This window comes from Catharus ustulatus, chromosome 8, assembly GCF_009819885.2.
Source record: "Catharus ustulatus isolate bCatUst1 chromosome 8, bCatUst1.pri.v2, whole genome shotgun sequence".
NCBI lineage: Eukaryota > Metazoa > Chordata > Aves > Passeriformes > Turdidae > Catharus > Catharus ustulatus.
The window spans coordinates 34363121-34383629 of record NC_046228.1 but is presented as its reverse complement, the minus strand read 5'-3'; the positions used below and the strand labels follow the sequence as shown (position 1 = coordinate 34383629).

Here is a 20509-nt window from a genome sequence, read left to right as displayed (position 1 = left end):
TGACTGGCATTTAGGGTGGCTTCCCCTGTGTCCTCATTCCTTGCTTGATTCCAAATAAAACTCAGAAATGTCATTTAAAGGCAGGGAACTCAGTGCTGTCACGTTGCTCCGGGACAGTTTTCTGTGCCTGTGCCCACCCTCTGCAGCCAGGTGAGTGTTGAGCAGCAGGTTCTGGGCTGCTCCTGACCTCCTGGGAATACCTGCCTGCCTCTGGTCCCTCCCTCCCTGGTGATGATTTTATAATCAAGGCATAAAGTGAGGGGTGTGGTAATTGCCCTGCGTAGGTGTGGATTCTCACTGCTTCTCCCAGCCCATCCAAGATTCCTCAGTCTGGGAGCAGCATAGGAGAGGAACTAGCCACTGAGGACTCTTAGGAACAGCATGGAGAGCAAATGGAGTGGCTTGGTGCTGATCGTTTCTGTGTGCCTGGGCTCCTACCAAGGTAAGGCCAGGCCTGGGGGTAGGTAGGATGAGAAGAGCCCAGAAAACCCTGCTGAATCCTGAAACTATTCCCAGCTTTGGTGTCTAAGCTCCATAATGTGCTTCCTCTGGTGTTGGAGTTGGGCAGAGGAGAGCTGGGGAAGGTGGCACTGCTGTCTGTGTTACCCACCTGGAGGTGAGAGTTGGAACTTTTGCCTTCGAAGGTGATCTCAGGGCCAAAGAGGGTTTGTTCCCTCCTTTCTCTGGGATTCAGGTGGTGTGCTGGGGCACAGAAGGAGGGAAGCCAGGGTATCTCTGCAATGATGGGGAGAGGGGCTGCTCTCTACTGCCCTGCTGATGTGTGAGCTGGGGGAAGCCACTTGGTTATCACACTAGATTGACCATGCTGCCACCAGAAGCTGCCCTTTTCCTGGGGGTCCTCACAGGAGCTGCAGGAGGCAGGAAACTGGCTTGGCTGTGGCTTGCTGAGATTGGGGCTGGGCGATGGGGTGATATGCTTTGCTCACCTCAGGAGCCCTCTCAGCATGGGCATTTTGGGTGTCTGTGAGCAAATCCTCCTGCAGGCAAACCTCTGCTGCCATCCCTTAGTCATCCCATGCCCAGGAAACAAGCTGGGAAAAGCCTGCTTCTACCTTCAGGCTCTTGCTCGAGGGTAAATTGCTGCTTCCTGAGGAAATCTTCCCTGGAATAAGTAGAGCCCTGCTGCTGCAAGCAAACCCCCCGTGTTTTAGAGTGAAGAGCCCCCCTTGCACCCCAGTTACCCCAGGCTTGGCCCATTGGGCTCCCCACATGTGACATTCCCAAGGTTTTGTGGTGGAGGACTTGTGGGTACGTGACCCAGGAAGGTGGGGGACGTGTCTGGGTGTTCCAGCCAGCCACAGGCAGAGCAGGAAAGTTCACCTGTGCTCCATCCCTGGGGTGACACTGCCCTGGGAGCACGGGGGTGCTGCGGGACTGGGGACCCTGCAAGCCTTGGAGAAGGGTTTGGGAGCTGGGAGCAGTGTATTTATGGTTCTTGCTGTAACAGGGGCGTGCGCCGGGCCGGGAATTGGGGCGCTGGGGCCCACGCTGCCACCCCCGGGCTTTACATCACAACCGGCTCGCCAGGCTCGGCCGGCTCGGCCAGGCAGCTGCGAGCTCCATGGAATGCCAGCACAGCCCTGCCGGAGCTGGGGCTCGCTGCTGGATCCCCCCTGAGCAAAGCCCACCCCATCCCCCGAGCCTGGCAGGAATAGGGCAGTTGTGGCTGCCCTGACACCGTAGTGGCGCTGGAGCATCCCTGCCTTGCTCCTTTGCCAAGAATGGCATCATTCAATAACCCTGTGTGCCAGGCAGGTGAGGTGGCTCCAGCACGGTTTTGAAACGTGTAGGAGAGCTCACGGGACACCAGTTGCCCCAGTTGCTTGCCCCGTGGCAGCGGTTTCCACCTGGGGAAGCTCCCCCTGCTCTCAGCTGTGGGGTGTTATGATTAGTCCTAATTACTTTCTGGCCCAGCACTGGTTGCCTGACTTTTCAGCTCGGGCAGGGTGAGGAGTAAGTGCTGAGCTGAAGATCTGTGCGAGCCGGGAAAGTGCAGGACCAAACCACCCGTGTCTTATAGATCCTCCCGACCCCACAAGAGGTCTGGGTACCAACACAGATCTATGAGAGGTGGTGGAAGACCAGCTCAGAAAAAAGCTGTGGGGTTCTTGCCTCCTATCTTCTTGGTTTTGGTGCTGCTCCTTAATGCCTCCGCTGACTTGCCATTCCTGTTCGCCCTGATGCTGGGGCCGGGGTAGAAAAACATAAATATATCCCTCTCAGCTGATGCGGCGAGCGCGGCATGGTGCAGCTGGGAAGGTGTGTGGGAAGCCTGGGAACCCGGGGGGACTCGCCCTGCCCCGGGGCTCGCCTGCCCCAGCGCTGCTGTCAGCCCGATGGGGAAATCGGGGCTGGAACCAGCCGGCACCCGCCGAGCTGCGCCAGCGCTTTTGGGGTTAGGCAGGAGCGGTGGGGGCTTGGGACCCCTCTCCCCACAGCCCCCCCAGCTCCGGGCACCCTGCAGGCTCAGAGGTGAGATGGAGGCGTTGCAAAATCCAGAAAAGCAGCTTTTGGGGAGAAAGCTGATAAGGGCAGGGCTGGATGGAAGGAGCAATTTCGCCTTCAGCTTTATTCCAGCTCTGCAAAATCAGACAGCGCTGGGGGATAAAAGCTGGATGCTCCCTCTGCCCCCAAAATCCCGGAGCAGCTCCCGGCCGAAGCAAGGCGGCGAAGGGCTTGGGTTGTGGCCTTGTCCGCATCCTGGGTGGGCACAGTTCCCGGTGGAAACAAGCACTCGCCCCATCAGGAATGAGTCCTGACACACCAAGGTGACAATTAGAGCGCGGCTCTTGCGCCACGCCACCCGCGCTGCCGGGGCGGGGACTTACAGTCAGGAGAAAATGCTGTCGTGGGGAGGAAATAAAACCTAAAGAACCCCACCAAAAGTGGCGTTGCTCAATCGTTGCCGGGAGCCGTGGCGTGCCCATCCGTGGCTGCTGTGCGGGGCTGAGGGCCGGGTCCCGGGTTTGTCCGTTTTGCAAGATTTATTGCGGCTTTTATAAGCAGCCGCCTCCGCAGCCTGTCAGAAGGTGCCGAGAGGATGAGCCCCAAAATCCCTTTAATTCTGACCCTGTGACATCCCATTGCAAAAGCGGGCAGCGTGGCAAAACCAACCTTATAAAATCATTTATAAGTGAAACACCCCCCAATCCCATGACTTTGGGAATGAGGTGGAATCACAGCAGGAGGGTGAGGAGCATCACTCCGAGCTCACTGCGGTGCAGACAGAGAGGTTAGTTTGGTGTGTTATGGTGCCTGGAGGGCTGACAGCCGCCTCTCCCCTCCCACAGCCGGGGCCAGCCCCCTCCACGAGTGTGGCGAGCGGCCGGAGGACTGGTGCCGCGACGTGGCGACCGCGGCCAAATGCGGGGCACTGGAGCTCTGCCGGCTCACGGCGTGGGACCGGGCTCTGGGGGTAACCGTGCTGGGAGCAGGGAATGCGGGGGGCTGCAGGAGACGTGCCCATTTTGCTCCAGAATCTCCCAGAGATGGCGGGGGAACCCCAGCCTGCCCACCCCACCATCAGCGCGTCGGGAGAGAAAATGGCAAAAATCATCGGGGTGCTCCGGGATGTTCACGTGGGATGTTTTTGGGGTGGAGGGTTGGGATCTGTGTGCCGTGACAGCACCCCGATGTGTCCCTCCCCTCTCTCGCAGCAGAAGGGGATCCCCTGTCACCTGTGCCAGGTCGCAGTCTCTGTGGTGGGCAAGATCCTGCAGGACAACCGCACCGAGGTGGGTCTCAGCAGGGACGGGGAGCGGGGCTGGTTCTCCTGCCCCCCGACACCACTGAGCCCTGAACACTCTCTCTGTCACCCAGGAAAAACTGCGGGTCTTCTTGGATAAGAAATGCCAGTACCTGCCCTTCCAGGACTGGTCTGTCAAGTGCAAGAGGATGGTGGACACTGGGATCCTTGTCCTGGTCCAGCTGGGCAAGCAAGTGCTGGTAATGCAGGGGAAGCCCCCGGGTTGGGGTTTTTGCATAGTTTGGGATGGATGTCTTGGGGCTTGCAGAGCAAAGGATGCTCCTGGAGCCTGGGACAAACCATCTGAAGGACAAGATGGAGAGGGAAGAGACCCGGGGTGGGTGTGATGGAGGAGCTGCAGCCTCAAGCCCCCACCCCTCTGCTCCCCAGTCTGAACCAAAGGTGGTGTGCGGGACCATCAAGCTATGCCAGCGCCGGCACAGACCCACGGGGACCTCCGAGGAGCAGCAGGCACCACCAGCTGCCACAGGCCCCACCCAGGACTTTGCTGACCTCATCTCCCCCTTCATGGCCAACGTGCCCCTCCTGCTGCACCCCCAGGACCTGCCCCACGGCGAGGCCCAGGTACCGTGGCACAGGCAGGGATGGTGCTGAGCAGGGAATCGTGGAATGGTTTGGGTCAGAAGGGACCTTACAGATCATCTTGGTCCAAACCCCTGCCACGCACTGGGAACGTGTCCAGGCTGCTCCAAGCCTCATCCAAGCTGATGCTTCCAGGAACAGTGCAGCCACCTGGACAACCTGTGCCAGTATCCTAATGCTGCTCAGGAATGAGAATCCCTTTAAAAGCATCATCTACTTAAAAACAATTAGAGAAAGCCCCTAAAGTTTCTGCAGAGCTGAAATGACTTCTGGCTGGCAGTGTCACCATCTTGGGGGGGATATTTCAGGATGAGGGAGAGAACTAGAGAGATGCTGGTCCGAATGTTGCACCAAATCACAATATTTAAATCCCAGCCCTGCAAAGGCAGGTTGGGGCACGGGGAGGAGAGGGATTGTTGTTTTTTTTGTGGGGTACCAATGTGTCCCTGCCCTTGTTATCCTGCAGGGGACAGAAGAGGTGTGTGGGGACTGCCTGCAGCTGGTGACGGCCGTGCAGCAGGAGCTGGGCACCAACACTGCCTTCGCCTGGGAGCTGCTGGGCCACGCCAAGCGCGTGTGTGAGACCCTGAGCCCCGACCTGGCACAGCGGGTGAGGGACTCACACAGGGGGTTGGGCTGGAAGGGGCCTTGAGGACAATCTCACTCCACCCCCCTGCCGTGGGCAGGGACCCCTTCCACTACCTCAGGTTGCTCCAAGCCCTGTCCTGGGACACGTGCAGGAATGGGCCGCCTCCTCCTCCTCGATGGGAGCATCTCTTGCAGATGCCTGCCCGGGGAGGGGTGTGTGCTGATGCTGGGTCTCCCTCCCTCCCTCCTGCAGTGCAAGCACTCCCTGGCCGAGTACACGGACACGGCTGCCCAGCTCCTGCGCCACGTGGTAAGAGGCTGAGGGCTCCCTGGGAATGCCAGGGGTGGCTGGGTGCAAAGCCAAGGGGTCTCATCAACAAATGCTCCCTTTTTTTAGTTAAACTGCCTAATATTCCTACCAAAATATTACTCCCTACCCTTTTCTCTCTGCCTTGCAACTGCTGAAATTATATTTCGTTTTCATTTTTTCTTGCCATTTTCTGGCCCCTCCACCGGTAGCAGGCAGAGGTAAGTGAAATGCCATGCCCTGATGCACTGAAATTCCCCTCTCTGGAGCCAAGGCCCGCCTGATTTGGGATGTTCTCTCTCCTCAGGACCCAGTGGAGCTGTGTGGCCAGCTGGGACTCTGTGCCTCCACGTCAGCACTGCCCCTGCACACGCTGCTCACAGAGAAGGTGATGCAGACCCTGAGCGTGCTGGGGGTAAGTGGGGACCCCCCCATTCTACTGTGCTCCTTAAAATCCAAACACTGTGAAGGGAGATCCTTATTTTGTACCTTATTTTCTCAAGCACCTCCATTGATCCAAGGTGGGGAATGCCTTATGTGGGGGATGGTGGTGAAATAAGGATGAGGGTGGCTCTGGGGAGGCTCTGCATGCATCCCACCCCCTTGTCCCGACAGGACAGGGTGGGGAGCACTCCGCTGTGCGACGTGTGCCAGTTCACTGTGAAAACAGTCGAGAGCCTCCTGGAGAACAACGTGACAGAGGTGAGCCCTGGAGCTGCACAGGGGGCAGAGGGGCAGCGAGGAGCCAGGGCTTCCCTCTTGTGCTTTGTGCCGGCAGGAGCAACTGGTGAATGACATCGAGAAGGTGTGCTACATGCTGCCCCACGGCGTCATCGGGCAGTGCAAGGACTTTGTCAACTCCTACGGCAAAGCCGTGGTGATCATGCTGCTGGAGGCCACCGACCCCGCGGCCGTCTGCACCATGCTGCACTGCTGCCCCCGCAGCGGGGACGCCCAGCCCGGTGAGCTGGCACCCAGACTGGGCATGGGGAGCAGGGTGTCCCCTCTGCTGTGTGCTGATGGCTGTGTCCTCCAGGGGTTGAATCCCTGGAGCGGCTGGCGGTGAGCGCAGGCGCCTTCTGCAATGTCTGTCAGATCCTCATCACCTACTTCGACAACGAGTTGCTCAAGAACGAGACCTTGGAGGAGCTGGGCGAGGTGCTGGAGAAGGGCTGTGCCATGCTGCCCATGCCACTCACCAGCAAGGTGAGCTGAGGGGGTCACACACAGTCCCAGCCCGTGGGGACACCCCTGATGCCAGGCTCACCCCTCTGTCCCTCCCAGTGCCAGGCGCTGGTGTTGCAGTACGAGCCGGCGGCTGTGCGGCTCTTCGTGCAGATGATGGACCCCACCTTTGTCTGCACTGTAAGTGTCCCCATCCCTGGGGCATCCTTTGGCCCAGCCTGCAGGCCGGGCTGGTCAGAGGCTCCTCATGGAGGTCTTCTTCCTCTCCCTCCCACCCTTTTCCTTTACAATGCAGAAAATCAAAGCCTGTGACTCAGGCAGGGAGCATCTCCTGGGCTCAGCGCCCTGCGTCTGGGGCCCGCAGTACTGGTGCAAGAACATGGCCACGGCGGTCGAGTGCAACGTGAGTGTCCCACTGGTGTCCCCTCCCCTTGGGGTGGCGGTCCCTGCATCCCAGCGCCATTCCTGCCCTGTCCCTCCGCAGGCTGTCGCGCACTGCCAGCGCCACGTGTGGAACTAGGAGCCGTCTCCCCAGCTGGCCGGACTCGCTCTGCCCTTTGGTTCGGGATCCTGGCTCCCTTCCCTCGGGATGTGCCTGCTCTCACAGACAGCCGTGGCAGGAGCCAACCGGGCAGCCCCAGCAGCCTTGGCCACTTCCTCTCCCACTCCTGGGGCTTGGATTTCCAAATCAGGTTAAGGGACTCGTTGATATTTTCAGGACTAGGGATTCAGCCTTGAGGTCTCTCAGGGTGACTCAGGTGAAATTCCCGACCTCTATTCCCACCTCTATCTCCATCCCCAATCCCTTCTCTACCTCTCCATCCCATCCTGAACCACTCGTAAGGCCCAGATCCTGCAATGTGGATCTGTCCTCGTGGGCTGGGCTGGGCTCTGCTGCCCAAACCTTGCCCCCTCGCTCCTGGCTGGCCGCTCCAGCCTCACCTGAACATAGAGTGAATGAGATTGGGTGCAAGGATTTCCTTTCTCACCCCCATCCCTGCTGGGGGTCCCAGGCTGACCCGGCCATGGTGGTGAGGGCAGCGGGGAGCTGGCTCGTCCCTCCCTGCCGTGCCGGGGGGTTGCCTGCAGTGCCTGGTCCTGGGCGTGCATGGGAGCATCCCATCACAAATAAACTCCTCCCGTGAGCCTGCCTGCTTGTGTCCTTCCTCCTTGTGCTGGGGGCTGTGGTGGGAGTGTGGGCAAACCCGCAGGATGTTTAATGCTTCCTCCAAAATCCCAGGTGTAGCAACACCCAGGGTGGCATCTGGTGAAGGTGGTGGATTGAGGGGTGAGTTAAAAGAGGGTCTTCTCTCCCAAAGGGGGTTTGAGCCTGATGGATCTGGGGAGGAAGGACGACAGACAGGTGACCCAAAGCCATAGACAGTGTATTTCTGAGTCCCGTAACAGACCGTGCCCGAAACTCTCCACAAGGTTACTGTGACTGGAAACAAACCCCCGAACAAATAAACCCAAATGCAAGAGAGAAGGGGAAAGAAAAGGGCAACAAAAGACACGCACGAGCACTCCACATCCAGTTACTCTCTCTTTCGACATCGCAACAAGTTTTGGTAAAGCCAGCAAAATGGAGGAATGTCTTTGGGTTGGGTTGTTTTTTTTCTTTTTAATTTTTTGGGTCTTTCCTTACTGGAAAGGTGATGTTAATGCCAAAGGGATTTGGTATCTCCCCACGCGTCCCTGGCCCTCCCCATGCTCGTGGTCAAGGTGTGACAGCTGCTTGTTCCCAGCCTGTGCCTGGGGATGCTGTGGCACCACATCATCTGCATCTTCACTGCACCTTTTCCCCTGTCCAGTCTGGACTCATCAGCTTCATTTAGCTTTTCTTTTCTTTTCCTTTTTTTTTTTTTTTTTTTTTTTAGAAAAAAACCCTTTTTGTTTTCTTTTTAATAAGAAAAATAAAAAAAATTTAATGGTTTCATGGATAAATGACAGGCGAGTAAAAGCATTCCGGTCCTGAGAGCCCTCTCCCGGGGCCAAGCTCTCCGAGGCTGCCGGAGCGATCTGCACCGGGGTAGCCCGGGCTCCTGTGGGGGGAAGAGGGGGCCAAGCACCGGCCTCGGGGCACCCCTGGCCCCCACCACGGCCCCCTTGCTCTGTGCTTCATCCTGGCTTGCCTAGAGCAGCAGCAGCGCTCGTCATAACTCGGTGATCTCCAGAGGGCTCTCCATGATCACCTCGCGCATCTTGTGCAGCGGTGTGGACTTGGCCGACTCAGTGCGCGCATTGTGGTCGCTGTAGCCCCCGCAGTCGGCGGTCAGAGTCTCCAGCGAGCGGCCCAGCACCTTCTGGTCGTCCTCGGGCAGGCTGTTGAGGTCGGAGGCGAGCAGCGTGCCCGTGCTGCCGTGCACCACGTGGATGCCATCCGGTCCTTTCAGCTCCACCGGCTGCTTGTGGCGGAAGCGCAGGCTGCCCTGGCTGGGGCTGCGCTCCTCCTCCTCGTCCTCCAGCTCCTTCTGGATCAGCTGCAAGAGAGACGTGGAGCAGGGAATCATCAAGCAGCTCCTGGCCTCCCTGACTCCTGCAGAGCTGGAGTCCAGCCAGGAGGAAGAGCTCTCCTCTTCTGAAGCACCCTCAGAGTGTGGTGATGAGAATCAGCAGGAGATGAACTCCAGCTGGATCACTCCATCCTTGGGTGGATGCTCAGGCTCTGGCTGCCACGTGGGTGGTGTGGCCTGCAACCACCCCCAGAGTGGCCAAGTTTGGGCCCAGCTTGGAATTTGGGGATGTATGAGGGTGGAAGATAAAGGAAGGCTGGATGGGGCTGGAGGGGAATAAAGGCGTGGACAGATGGAGGGCAGAAGGGCTGAAAAGCATCTCGCATCCCTCTGCTCTCTTTGCCCCTTGTTTTGCGCCCCCATGAAGGGTAGAAGGAGGAATTGCTTCTCCCCATAGCAGCCCTTCTGCACCAACACCCTCCAGCCCAACATTTTTGCCTCAAAAACCTGTGTTTTTGAGGCAAAAACCAGAGAAGCAGAAGGAAGGGAAGACAATTCCCCAGAGCTTTGGCCAGCCTTGGCAGGAATGGGAGCTGATGGACAGAGCCCAGTCTGCAAAGAGGGGCATCCTCCCCTGGGGTCAGAAAGACCAAGGGAGAAGGTGCTGATCAGAGGAGTCACTGTGGGGAGCCAGCAGTCTGGAAAACCAACGGGAACCAGCGGAAAACCAATACCTGGCTCGTTTGGACCAAGCAGAGAGTTGGGGGATCACAGGGTGCCAGGGACCACAGCCACAGGGAGCGACCACAGCCCGTGGGGCCAGGAAGACACACTGCATCCCAGAGGGCACGGCAAGCATCTCCCCACAGCCACGCACACCCCTCTACCTCCGAGACCGAGGAGCGGTCCCCCTGACTGGCGGTGGCCTTATGCACCATCCGCTGGGCAAAGAGCTTTTTCAGGCGCATGTAATCGTCCAGCACCACCTTGAGGAGAGTGCCCTGGGTGGAGGGGAGAGACTGAGCGTTATCCAGGGGAGATGGCTCCGTCACAGGGAGGCCGGCCTCATCCCAGCGCGTTTCGGAGCTCTGAGCCTGGAAGGTGCAGCTGTAAGAGAAGACTCCTGGGCGCGGGATTCCTGCCCTCAGCGCTCACCTTGATGGGTCCCTCCCGCATGATCTGCCCCAGCTTGGCGATGTTGTCGTACTCCTGGATGGCTGCCCGCAGATAGCGGTCATCCTCGGGCTTGGCAGCTGAGGGCTCTCTGCCGAAGGTGCCCTGCGAAGGGGAGGAGAGAGCGGCTCAGGAGCCGCAGGAGCAGGGACACGGGGCCCTGGGATGGGCTCAGGAGCTCCAGGAGCAGGGACACGGGGTCCTGGGGGTGGCCGTGTCTCACGTGGGTGCGGGCAGGGCTGTTCCAGAGGTCGGTGATCTCGCTCAGGTTCTCCGGCAGGTCGTCCTCGTGCTCCGCCTGCGCCGCCAGCTCCATGTTCCTGCAGAAGGGGTCCAGCCACACCGGGTTGGCCCTGCCAGGGGGGAGGAATGGCCATCAGGGCAGGCAAAGAGCAGGGTTACCCCTGATCCTATCCAGAGCCTGGGTGCTGGGGTTGCACTGCCTCCTCCTGCCCTGTGCAGGTATGAATTTGGCTGCTCTGGATCCAGATGTGTGTCAAACCCTGCCCATTATCTCTGCTTATACCAAACCTGGCCAGGATTGGCAGAGATGGAGTCACAGGAGAAAGAATAAATGTTTTTTAGCTTAGAAAGCTCTCAGAGCAAGCATCATGCAGAGCAGAGCAGAGACATCATGTCTCCACCTCCTGGCTCCTAAACACAGGTATCCCTCTCTGGGGAGCAACCTCCAACCCCAGGAGGTGGCACTCACCCATCAAAGGAGTACTTGTTGGTGTTTGGCATGTCCATGATGTCCATGAAGCCTCTGTTCCCTGAAAAAGGCAGGGATGAGAGTTACAGGGTGGCATGTTTAGCAAACTATGGGGTGACACTTCTTTGTCAGAGGCACTGAGAAACATGGTGGGGTGGGACAGGTAATGCAGAGCCTGATGCTGGGAAAAGCCTCCCACCATCACACCTCTCTGGGTGGGATCACTTCTGATACACACCCCATGATATCCCCCGTGACCCCTCTCCATGCTCTCCATGCACCCCACTCTCCCATGCAGCTGGAACACCCCAAACTCTGCTCACCAGTGGAGCCAGCCACGATGGCTTTCAACTTCCTTTTGTGCCTGCAAAAGCAACACAGCCAGTGAGGGAAGAAAATAAGATGGTGGGAAGGAGAAGGACGCACAGATTTGCAATAACTCTTCATACAGGGTGTGCATTAAATAATAAATATTAAATAAGGCTGGAAGCTTGGAGGGGAGGGGTACCATTGTTATTAAAACCACACATTTTGGGGGAAGAGGCATTGGAAAGCTGATGCCCTCTTTTGCTTGCTGGCATTTTCAGAGCCATGCTGGTCCCCCTGGTCCAAGGGGACACTGCAGGGGCCGGACAGAGCCCGGGGGTTACTCACACTGTGCGGTAGTACCAGTTCATGAGGATGAAGAGCATGGCAGCCAGGAAGAGCAGGACGGCCAGCACGATGATTGCCATCTAGGAGAGACATGGGGGGAACCTCCGGCATGCGGCCAGCACCCGCTGGTGGCCACATGCCCAAAGCTGTACAAGCTCTCCAGGCACTGAGCAGTCCCCATGGGAAGGGACAGCACCCCCTCTGTGAGCAGCACCTCCAACCCCAGCTGGATCCTCACCTGCAGAGCCGAGAGGTCGTCCGGTGCCCGGGCTGTGATGGCCGGCTGCACGTCCAGCACGTTGTAGTTCCTGAAGAGATTCCTCAGCTGCTCCTTGTTCTCGTCTATCATCTGAATAACCCTGGGAAGAGAAGGGTTGCTTGGGCACCTTGACATGCCAATCAGGGTCCCCAAGGAGCCAGGCTGGGTGGGGGGTAGGGGACGTACCGCTCCACATCCAGGATGCGGTTGGTCTCCCTGTTCACCACATGGATCAGCAGCTCCGTCTGGGCAAAGTTCACCCGGCCTTTCTTGTCAACGTGGAACTGGGGACAGACAGCAAGGTGTACAGTGTGGGAGAGGAGCCTCATCCTGAGCATGCCTCGAGGCATGAGACCTCTTGTCTGGCAGGAGGCCCTCAGGCATCAATCTGGACCCCTTTGGTACACCCCAACCTGGGTGTATCCATCACCTCCAGAGCCCAGGGGTGTCTGTGGTTATCCAGGCAGGACTCTCTCAAACAGCACATTATCAACCCCTCAAAGCAACCTCCAAGGATGGTTACCTGCACGTCATCCGTGTTGACAATGGCGCCCGTGATGTTGGAGAGCAGGCTGATGAACTCCTCCTCGAACTGCCTGACCTTGTCAGGGATCTCGTTGATGATGATTTTGACCCGCTGGTCATCCCGCAGGATGTAAATCCCCACGATGGCTGTGTCGTTGTGGCCCACCAGGTCGGAGGCCATGATGTCCACCACAAAGTAGCCAGGGTTATAGGCCGTGAAGAGGTCAAAGGTCCGCAGGATGCCATCCAGGGTTCCTGTGGAACGGATGGTCACAAGCCCGGGATTACTGACCACACACATCTTGGGCCACAGGGATGTCTCTGCCCAAGGCCCCAGGCTCCTGCAGCAGGCTGGGCACCCACCGATGCTGAAGATGTTGGCCACCTCCTCAGAGTCGTTGGAGTGCTGCTTGATGTAGCGGATGCCCAGGATGTTGTACAGGACCAGGCTGTTGTTGCCCACATCGGCGTCCACTGCCAGCACTCTGATCAGCTCCGACCCCACCTTGGCATCGGTGGCGACCCCTTTGAGGGAGAGATGGGAAAGGGACCTGGGCCCAGGCTGGTTCTCGCTGCCCCATCACCCTGCTGGATTTTCCTGGAAGTGTCTCTAGCTCCTGGTGCCCCCCCAGTCCCTGGCACCTCTTACCCGCTGTGTACTCTGACTTGGTGAACTGGGGGGACTGGTCATTGATGTCGTCCAGGAAGATCCGCACCTCCTGAAGGGTCAGGTCCTCGCTGAGGTCCCAGAGCTGGGCTCTTCCTGCCCGCTGGCCCCGGGGAGGAGCCCAGTTCTTCTGGCTGGATGCTTTGACGATGATGGAGTGGTATGGCTCCTTCTCCCGGTCCAGGTCTCTCAAGACCTTCAGCTTCCCTTCTCGGCTCAGCTGGAAGTTGCTCTCCTGGTTCCCAGCTGGGTGCAGAAAGGCATGCCCAGTTATTCCTCCTTGGGCTTGGCACTTCCAAAATGCCAAGGAGGGCAGAGAGCCAGCAAGGAGAGGATGGGAATCCTGGGTGAGGGGTGGGTGGGGGACACAGAGCTGCCACCTCCAAACCCACCTGCTATGAAGTAGTAGACGATAGCGTTGGAGCCCTCGTCTGCGTCCACTGCCCCGGTGACATTCCCCACCACGGTGCCCGGCCGTGAGTGCTCGGGGACAGAGAGTGCCTGGTACTGGGGACTATCCCTCTGCCAGAGACCCAGGGAAAAGGAATGCTATGAGCACTGGGGCTGCTTCAAATCAAAGAGGACAAATCCCACAGTGTTCCCTCCATGGTGACACCCAGGTGTGAGCACTCCATCGGTGGCATCTCCATCCCTGCATTCCCTGCATTCCCTGCATTCCCTGCATCCCCTGCATCCCCTGCATCCCACCCCCTTCACCCTGGTGCCTTACAGGCGGCCTGAGGAAGATGGGTTCATTGTCATCGATGTCATCCAGCGCTACCTGGAGGGGCTGCATGGTCTCGTAGGGTGGCTGGCCCTGGTCGCAGGCCACGATGATCAGCTGGGGAGAGAGGCAACAGGGCTGTCCTGGGCAAAACCACATGGCCTGGGAGACATCACTGAGGCAGGGATGGAGAGGACAGCTGGACGGTGGAGGATTTTGGGGGGATTTAACAGGGAATTGGGTGGTGGCTCACCAGGATGCAACCCCCTCTATGACACTAGATAACCCCCCAGCTCCTGCTAAGCTGTGGCATCTCCACTGCTGTGCCAGCTGATGCCATCCCCACCACATCCCTTGCATCCCAGCCTGGCTCACATTGTACACTGCCTGTTTCTCCCGGTCCAGCCTCATGGCTGTCTGGATCAGCCCGCTGACGGAGTCGATGCTGAAATACTCCCAGTCCTTGTTCCCTGCCCCGGTTTTCAGCAGGTTGTAGAGCACCACTCCGTTGAGACCCTCGTCTTTGTCCGTAGCATACACCTCGTAGACGTTGGACCGCAGGGGGATCTCCTGCTTGCACACATAGCCCTTTCAGCCTTGGCACTGCTTGAGCAGTGCCAACCCCCTGCTCCCCCTGCCCCTCCAGACCCCCTCGGTCCAGAATCCCTTGGCTTTGGAGCATGCTCCAACTACCCAAAACCCAACAGGGGCCATGATTCCCTCTGGCCTGGTGGGTGGGGATTGGCTGAGACAGTGTCTGGGTTGCTGGGGTCTGGCTGAGACATGCACTGGGGACTGGCTGAGTCAAGCCTGGATTTCCAGAAAGGAGAAACATCTTAAATGTCAGCAGTTCCAGCCCGTGTTTATAAACACGCTCTGCACGCACTGACTGTTTACTAATCCTGAGTGCTGCTGAGGTTTCTGTTCCCCAAATCTGTCCCATCACCCTGCTCTCATGTACGGAGAGAGGCTGTTTTTAAAGGTCCACCCCCATGATGCAAACCTTCTTGCCACATACTAAACCAAGCTCTTGTTGCACACCCAGTGGGGATGGAGCTTGGATTTTGCTGTTATAGGCAGGAGTGGTCCTGAACACACCCTGAACACGCCTTGACCCTGCTCCCTGGAGGGGATTTACCTCCTTGATGTGCAGGATGGTGCCGTTGGGCGGGCGGACAAAGACGGGGCGGTTGTCGTTGATGTCGATGACCTCGATGTGCAGCAGGGTGGTCCCCCAGAGAGGGGGGTGCCCCTTGTCCGTGGCCACCACAGTCAGGTTGAACCTCTCGTAGGACTGCAGGCGCCGCCGGGATGTGACGAGCCCAGAGTCTTTATTGATCTTGAAAGCCTCTGGGGACAGAAAAACCCCACATCTCTGGCTCAGGAGGACACTTTGCACCAGATAAATGATGACTAGAAATGAGTATGCCACCTGAAGTGCAACCCCCACAGTGGGCCAGGGGTGTGGGTGGTCTCAGAGCTTTCAGAGAATCCCATTGCCACATCCTGTCTCTGAGACCTACTCCCTAGAAAGCCCTGCCTGTGTTTCACTCCTGCCCAGGCTGGAAGAGTGGAGCTTTTGCCTGATTTCTGCAATTCCTGAGTGTGCAGACATACTGTATTTCAGGCACTATCACCATCTGCCCATGCTCTTTGCCATTCACCTAAAGCAGGCAGTGAGTTTGCCCCACACTGGTGTTCATAGAAAGTCCTGCTGGGGTGGGGAAGACAAGAGCATACACCAAAGCTGGGCTGCAGGATGAAGGCAGGCAAAGCCCTAACATCCCACACCATGAGGAACTGGAAACTGCAGAGCAATAGGGAAAGCTCCACACTTTGAGTATTGCTCCCAGGAGTCCAAACCAGCCACAGGGTATAGGCTTGGAGCCTATGACTCCTTCCTCCTCATAACCCTCCTCCCTGGGGAAGAGCCCCCAGCCCCTACCTGCTCCAGGACCCTCAATGCTGTAGGTCACCACGCCATTGTCCCCTTCGTCCAGGTCGGTGGCACTCATGGTGATCACTGACGTTCCTGCCGGCTCATTCTCATAGACACTGGTGCTGAACAGGCTCTTGCTGAACTGGGGCCTGACATCGTTGATGTCCAGGACTGTGATCAGCACCTTTGACAAAGCACAGCCAGCTGGTGAGGCTGGGGAAGGCTGGGTAGCCCCTGGGGCCATACCCCTGCCGTGACCTGCAGCTCTGCTGCTGGAGAGAGGTGCCCTTCCTGCTATTTGTTTGACTCCACCAGCTGAATTCCTGCCTCCAACAATGGGGGCTGCCGTGGCTGGGGCACCCATTCCTGCCACAGCACTTGCAGACAATAGTGTCACCCTGCCCTGCCCCTCCTGCCGACGTGCTGTCCCTGCGGTACAAAGTGCCCTGCACCATCCACCCCACAGCTCCTGCCGTCATCTGCTCTTCCTTCTGCCTAATTCCTGCCTGCTCCAGCCACTGGGGAGGAAAGGTGGAGCTTTAACATCATGCTGGTGACCAGCACCCAGGGGTGATGGGGAGGAGGAGAGCCCTACCTGCACAGAGTTCTCCCGACGGTTACTGGAGACATCCCCAGGGTTGTCCCTGGCCACGGCTGTCAGTGTGTAGTGATCCTTCTTTTCCCGGTCCAGGGCTGACAGGATGTAGATGTCACCCTGCAGCACACAGACACCTTCAGGTGGACCTCGTCTGGCAGAGCTGGTACTCAAGAAGGGGCAGAAGGTGAGGTGTGGGAGCAAGGCACAAGCTGGGACCATTTCAGCCTCCCCTCCCTTTCCCTGATCTGTTCCAGCCTCGGTTGGCTCCTTACCGTGTTGGGGTTTATCCCAAACTTGCCCTCTCCATCGCCCAGGCTGTACTGGATGAGAGCAAACTGCCCAGAATCTGCGTCGGTGGCTGTGACGCTCAGGATGACCGTCCCCAGAGGCACGTCCTCAAAAACAGCTTTCTGCAACAGAGGGAGAGGCCAGGACTGGCTCAGCCTGTGCTGCTCCAGCGGCAGTCAGCAACCGAGGGCACGGCTGGCACCCAGGCCTGGGCACAGCCACACTCCCAACAAGGCGCTGGCACAAAGCATTTGGCAGGGCTGACCATTTTCTCCAAACGGTTCAAGAGGGAAGAGGTGTCCCTGGAGAACCCCAAGGCAGTGCCCAGCCCCACACACAGAGTTTAACAGCCCAGCCCACCTGGTAGGATGGCTGGCTGAAGATGGGGTTGTTGTCATTGATGTCCACGATCTGCAGGTACACGGGGATCTCCGCGGATCTGCGGGGAGAGCCGTTGTCGGAGGCACGGACGGTGAAGTTCAGCCACTGCACCTCCTCATAGTCCACTGTCCTGTTGGCCACAACCTTCCCTAGAGGATGGCAGACCCTGAAATGAGAAACCTGAGCCAGGTCACTGACCTGCCCCAGATTCCCACCTCCCCAGACCACCAACCTGCCGAATGGTCTTCCAGACAGGCGTAACCTTCCGGAGAGAGGTTCAGCAGCTCGTAGGTGATCTGCCCATTGGCACCTTTGTCTGGGTCCACTGCTGAGATGGAGATGAGCGTGGTGCCCTGTGTGGCTCCCTCCAGGATCCTCTCAGTGAAATAGGTGACTCCGAAGGGGCGGAAGCGGGGCGTGTTATCATTGACGTCCAGGACGTTGACTGTCAGCTTGGCTGTGGCCATGGTGGAGACCATGGGGGAGAGAGGAAAAGGAGAACATGTGAGAAAGAGAAGGGAAGGAAGGTTGGGAGGAAGGAGGGTTATGAAGCCACAGGTGTGAAAGTCCAGGAGAGCCAGCTGGTGCTGGTTCATCAAGAAAAATTGCGATATGCCCCAAACCCACTGTGCTCTGAGCACGCCATGGGTGTCCCTGTGCTGCAGTGAGACATCTGCTCCTGATCCTTCTGTACCTTCTCACACATGAGCCTGAATTTACCCACAGTGGGGTGGTAAGATATGATAGGAATAGTAATAAATGCTTCCCACAGTAAGGTTATGGGCACACACAGTGTTTTCCATACCCACTGGGATGTCTGGGACTTTCTCTAAAGGAGTCCTCAGGGGAGAACCTAACCCCGATGGGAGTCGGTCCCACTGGAAATGTTGCTGGTCAGGGTGGAGAGGAGAGTGGGAGAGCTGCTGATTACCCAGAAGCTGCACTGGTGCCTGGGAAGGGCTGTGCCAGTCCCCGTCCCCACACTGCCAGGGGACAACCCTTACCGTTGGGTACGCTGACTGAGCGGTCGATGACTTCGCTGGCATTGTCATGGACAGAGATGGTGACCTCGTAGGTGGCCACTAGTTCACGGTTGAGGGGAGTTTTGATCTTCACAGCTCCTGGAAACCCCAAAAAGATGGATGTCACGGGCTGTGCCTGTGCCCCCACCTGGGCAGGGAGGTGTGTGCCGACTGCTGCATCCTGCATCGCGCTTATTCTCCAAAGGGTGAATGAGGAAAACACTCGAGAGCTACAGGAAGAGACAACTGCTCTTCCCCATGTCCTTCCTACCTGCCTGTTCCATGTGGCCTTAGATGGTTCTGGTTGTTTGGGAGCAGCTGCTGCTGCTACTCCCCTGCACAACCCCATCCACCTGAGCTCAGCATCTTTAACAGCCTTGTCCTCTATCTTTTCCAGCAAGGGAATTTTACTTTCCTGGATCAGCATTGTGCTTCCAAAAGAGGCTTGGGGAGCTCCTGGCCTCTTTCCGCAGAGGGGCCCACCACCTACCCTGGAGTGCCCCCTTGCTCCCCCAGTGAGGGTGCTTGGGTCCAGTCTGCCAAGGCTGAGCAGCCCCCGGGCCGCAACAGAGGCCATCTCTGCCAGTGGAGATGAGTGAGATGGAGGGAGGCCAGGGGTGGCAGGGAGACAGAAATGAGCAGACACAGAGACAAACCTGGCAGGCTGAGAGCTCAGAAAGAAAGCAAAATTAAGTCAGTCAGTCAGGGAAGAGAAGACAGGGCAGGGTGAGACAGGGCAGTTGGAGGAGGACAGTGGGGAGGCAAGAGAGGAGCATCACCTCCCTGTACCTACCTCAAGGCAGAGAAGAAGAAGTAGAAGCAGAAACGAGGAGAGGGTTCCACACTGCCCACTCCACCCTTCCCGCTCTCCTACCTGTCCTAAAATCCACAGTGAACGCTCCTTGCTGTTCGGGCACCAGCGCGTCCGTGTCATCGCGGGCCACAATCCCCAGCAAGTAGTACTCCAGGCGGGGGTGGAGGTCCCTGTCCACGGCGGTCACCTCGGCCACCACGGTGCCGGGTGGAGCCGACTCGGGTACGCTGACGGTCTGGATGGGGTTGATGAACTCGGGCCGGCAGTCGTTGACGTCATCGATGAGGATGCTGACGGTGGCGGTGCCCGAGAGCGCCGGCGTGCCCTGGTCCACAGCCACCACCACCAGCCGGTAGGCATCGCGCTCCTCACGGTCGATGGTGATGTTGGCCACGCGGATCACCCCCGTGGTGGCATCGATCAGGAACCTGTCCTGGCCACCACCCTCGATGCGGTAGTCCAGCTGTTTGTTGAGGCCACTGTCAGCGTCCGTGGCTGTCACCTGGAGGACGGAGAAGCCTGGAAAGGTGGGACACAGCCCTCTCAAGCGAGGGTTGGAGGGCAGCAGTAACAAGCCAAAGGAAAACACCATCAAGCAACAGGGGCAGCCTCAATTCCCCAATTTTCCCTTTGACCCCATCCTGATCAACTGAGGAGCTGGATCTTCACATACCCAAGGGGACACTCAGTCCCCCACATCCCACATCCAGTCCTGACCTGGAGGGCTGTTCTCCAGCAGCCGCACTGTGATGGATGCCGGCTGGAATACAGGGCGGTTGTCATTGTCATCCAGGATGGTCACTGCCAGGCTGGCAGTGCTGTTCAGGCCCCCCACATCACGAGCCACCAGTGTGAATTCCAGGTGAGGGTCCAGCAAAGCCTCTCGGTCGATCACCCCACTGGGCTTCACCGAAACCACACCTGGAGAAAGGGAAAAGCCTGGTGGCACACCACATGGGGACCTGGTGGCCCTGGGCTAGGGACAGACCAGCTGAGCCACCCCACCTGTCTTGCTGTTGATAACGAAGAGGTCTGGGGATGCCTTCAGGAGCTCGTAGGTCACCACAGCATTGCTGCCCTGGTCAGCATCCAGAGCTAGGATGGGTGCGTTGAGCATTGTGACTGGAGTCCCTGGATGAGATGACAAAAGCATTAGGGAGCAGGGCAGTCCCCCACAGAGCCCCCCTGTCCCCCTCCCACCCTGGTGACACATGAGGGACAGCAATGAATGGATGGAGGAGGTGACAGAGCCGGGCCTCATGGGGTAAGAGGCACTTTGGGGTGGCTGCTGCAGCCTTGCAGACCGACTGGTGAGGCCCAGGAGAGGTGGTGGGACATCCAGCTAAAAGCAAACAGACAGACACATCCATCAGAGGGGTGGCACCAGCACCCTGCCACCGAGGGTGTCACTTGGAGGCACTCAAACCCTTTGTTTGAGGTGTTGCTCAATGGTGGGACAGGATACCTGAGGTCTTGGAGCAGGGAGCAATTTAAGTGGCAGGAAGGCAAACAAAATAGTAAGAATAGTGTTTCTAGTTCTTTGTCTGGGAAATGTCTACCTGGACAGGCTGGACTCTTAAAAATCTCTAACCCCTGGAGCAAGGCAGTTCCAGGTGATGGAGAGATGGCAGCCCATCCTCTTCAGGGTATTGGGCAGATGGGTGCCCTCAAGGCTGCCCCAGGGCACCTGCTGCTGCTGAGCAAATCCCAAATGGTGCTGGTTTTTGACCTGTGCCAGGAAGGGTTTCCACAAGCAGCATGGACCAAAGCTATGTTTTCCTCAAGGCTGATCAAGGCACAAGCTCCTCGAACTCAGCATCCCTGTCTCACTGAGCTGCAGCCCTGCTCAAC

General features: G+C 58.1%; 2 protein-coding genes across 11 annotated transcripts in view; one reads left to right on the top strand and one right to left on the bottom strand.

Annotated features, from left to right (window-relative positions):
- Nucleotides 1-381: 381 nt before the first annotated feature.
- LOC116999700 (prosaposin-like) lies at nt 382-6985 on the top strand. The gene is made up of 15 exons (XM_042779538.1): nt 382-442; nt 3312-3436; nt 3681-3755; nt 3841-3966; nt 4157-4351; nt 4836-4979; nt 5211-5267; nt 5477-5485; nt 5572-5679; nt 5880-5966; nt 6043-6226; nt 6301-6470; nt 6549-6629; nt 6745-6852; nt 6934-6985. The coding sequence occupies exons 1-15, from the start codon at nt 382-384 to the stop codon at nt 6967-6969; spliced, it is 1566 nt and encodes a 521-aa protein (XP_042635472.1). The 3' UTR covers nt 6970-6985.
- A 1322-nt stretch (nt 6986-8307) lies between these two features.
- Nucleotides 8308-20509, bottom strand: part of CDH23 (cadherin related 23) — a 169364-nt gene continuing 157162 nt past the window's right edge. For 5 of the 10 annotated variants that reach the window (XM_033065501.1, XM_033065502.1, XM_033065507.1 and 2 more), the window contains 25 exons: nt 19664-19789; nt 19376-19579; nt 18719-19177; nt 17827-17943; nt 17055-17279; nt 16802-16971; nt 16426-16563; nt 16151-16270; nt 15562-15739; nt 14755-14966; nt 13992-14186; nt 13623-13733; nt 13285-13414; nt 12875-13138; nt 12589-12750; nt 12224-12480; nt 11887-11984; nt 11680-11800; nt 11442-11521; nt 11111-11151; nt 10788-10848; nt 10299-10428; nt 10058-10180; nt 9637-9903; nt 8308-8929 (listed from right to left, as the gene is read on the bottom strand). In XM_033065501.1, coding sequence (XP_032921392.1) covers nt 8603-8929; nt 9637-9903; nt 10058-10180; nt 10299-10428; nt 10788-10848; nt 11111-11151; nt 11442-11521; nt 11680-11800; nt 11887-11984; nt 12224-12480; nt 12589-12750; nt 12875-13138; nt 13285-13414; nt 13623-13733; nt 13992-14186; nt 14755-14966; nt 15562-15739; nt 16151-16270; nt 16426-16563; nt 16802-16971; nt 17055-17279; nt 17827-17943; nt 18719-19177; nt 19376-19579; nt 19664-19789 — 4316 coding nt within the window. In that variant the 3' untranslated portion in view covers nt 8308-8602. Of the gene's footprint in view, nt 8930-9636; nt 9904-10057; nt 10181-10298; nt 10429-10787; nt 10849-11110; nt 11152-11441; nt 11522-11679; nt 11801-11886; nt 11985-12223; nt 12481-12588; nt 12751-12874; nt 13139-13284; nt 13415-13622; nt 13734-13991; nt 14187-14754; nt 14967-15561; nt 15740-16150; nt 16314-16425; nt 16564-16801; nt 16972-17054; nt 17280-17826; nt 17944-18718; nt 19178-19375; nt 19580-19663; nt 19790-20509 lie in introns of those variants that run through there. The other 5 variants (XM_033065503.2, XM_033065510.1, XM_033065504.1 and 2 more) reach the window with 5 other exon arrangements.

What these genes read in the sequence shown, in the direction of transcription:
- LOC116999700 (XM_042779538.1), top strand. Translation starts at nt 382, where the DNA reads ATGGAGAGCAAATGGAGTGGCTTGGTGCTGATCGTTTCTGTGTGCCTG. An exon ending in GTGCCTGGGCTCCTACCAAG is followed by an intron (nt 443 to 3,311) that starts GTAAGGCCAGGC and finishes CCCCTCCCACAG; the next exon opens with CCGGGGCCAGCCCCCTCCAC. An exon ending in CCATGCCACTCACCAGCAAG is followed by an intron (nt 6,471 to 6,548) that starts GTGAGCTGAGGG and finishes TGTCCCTCCCAG; the next exon opens with TGCCAGGCGCTGGTGTTGCA.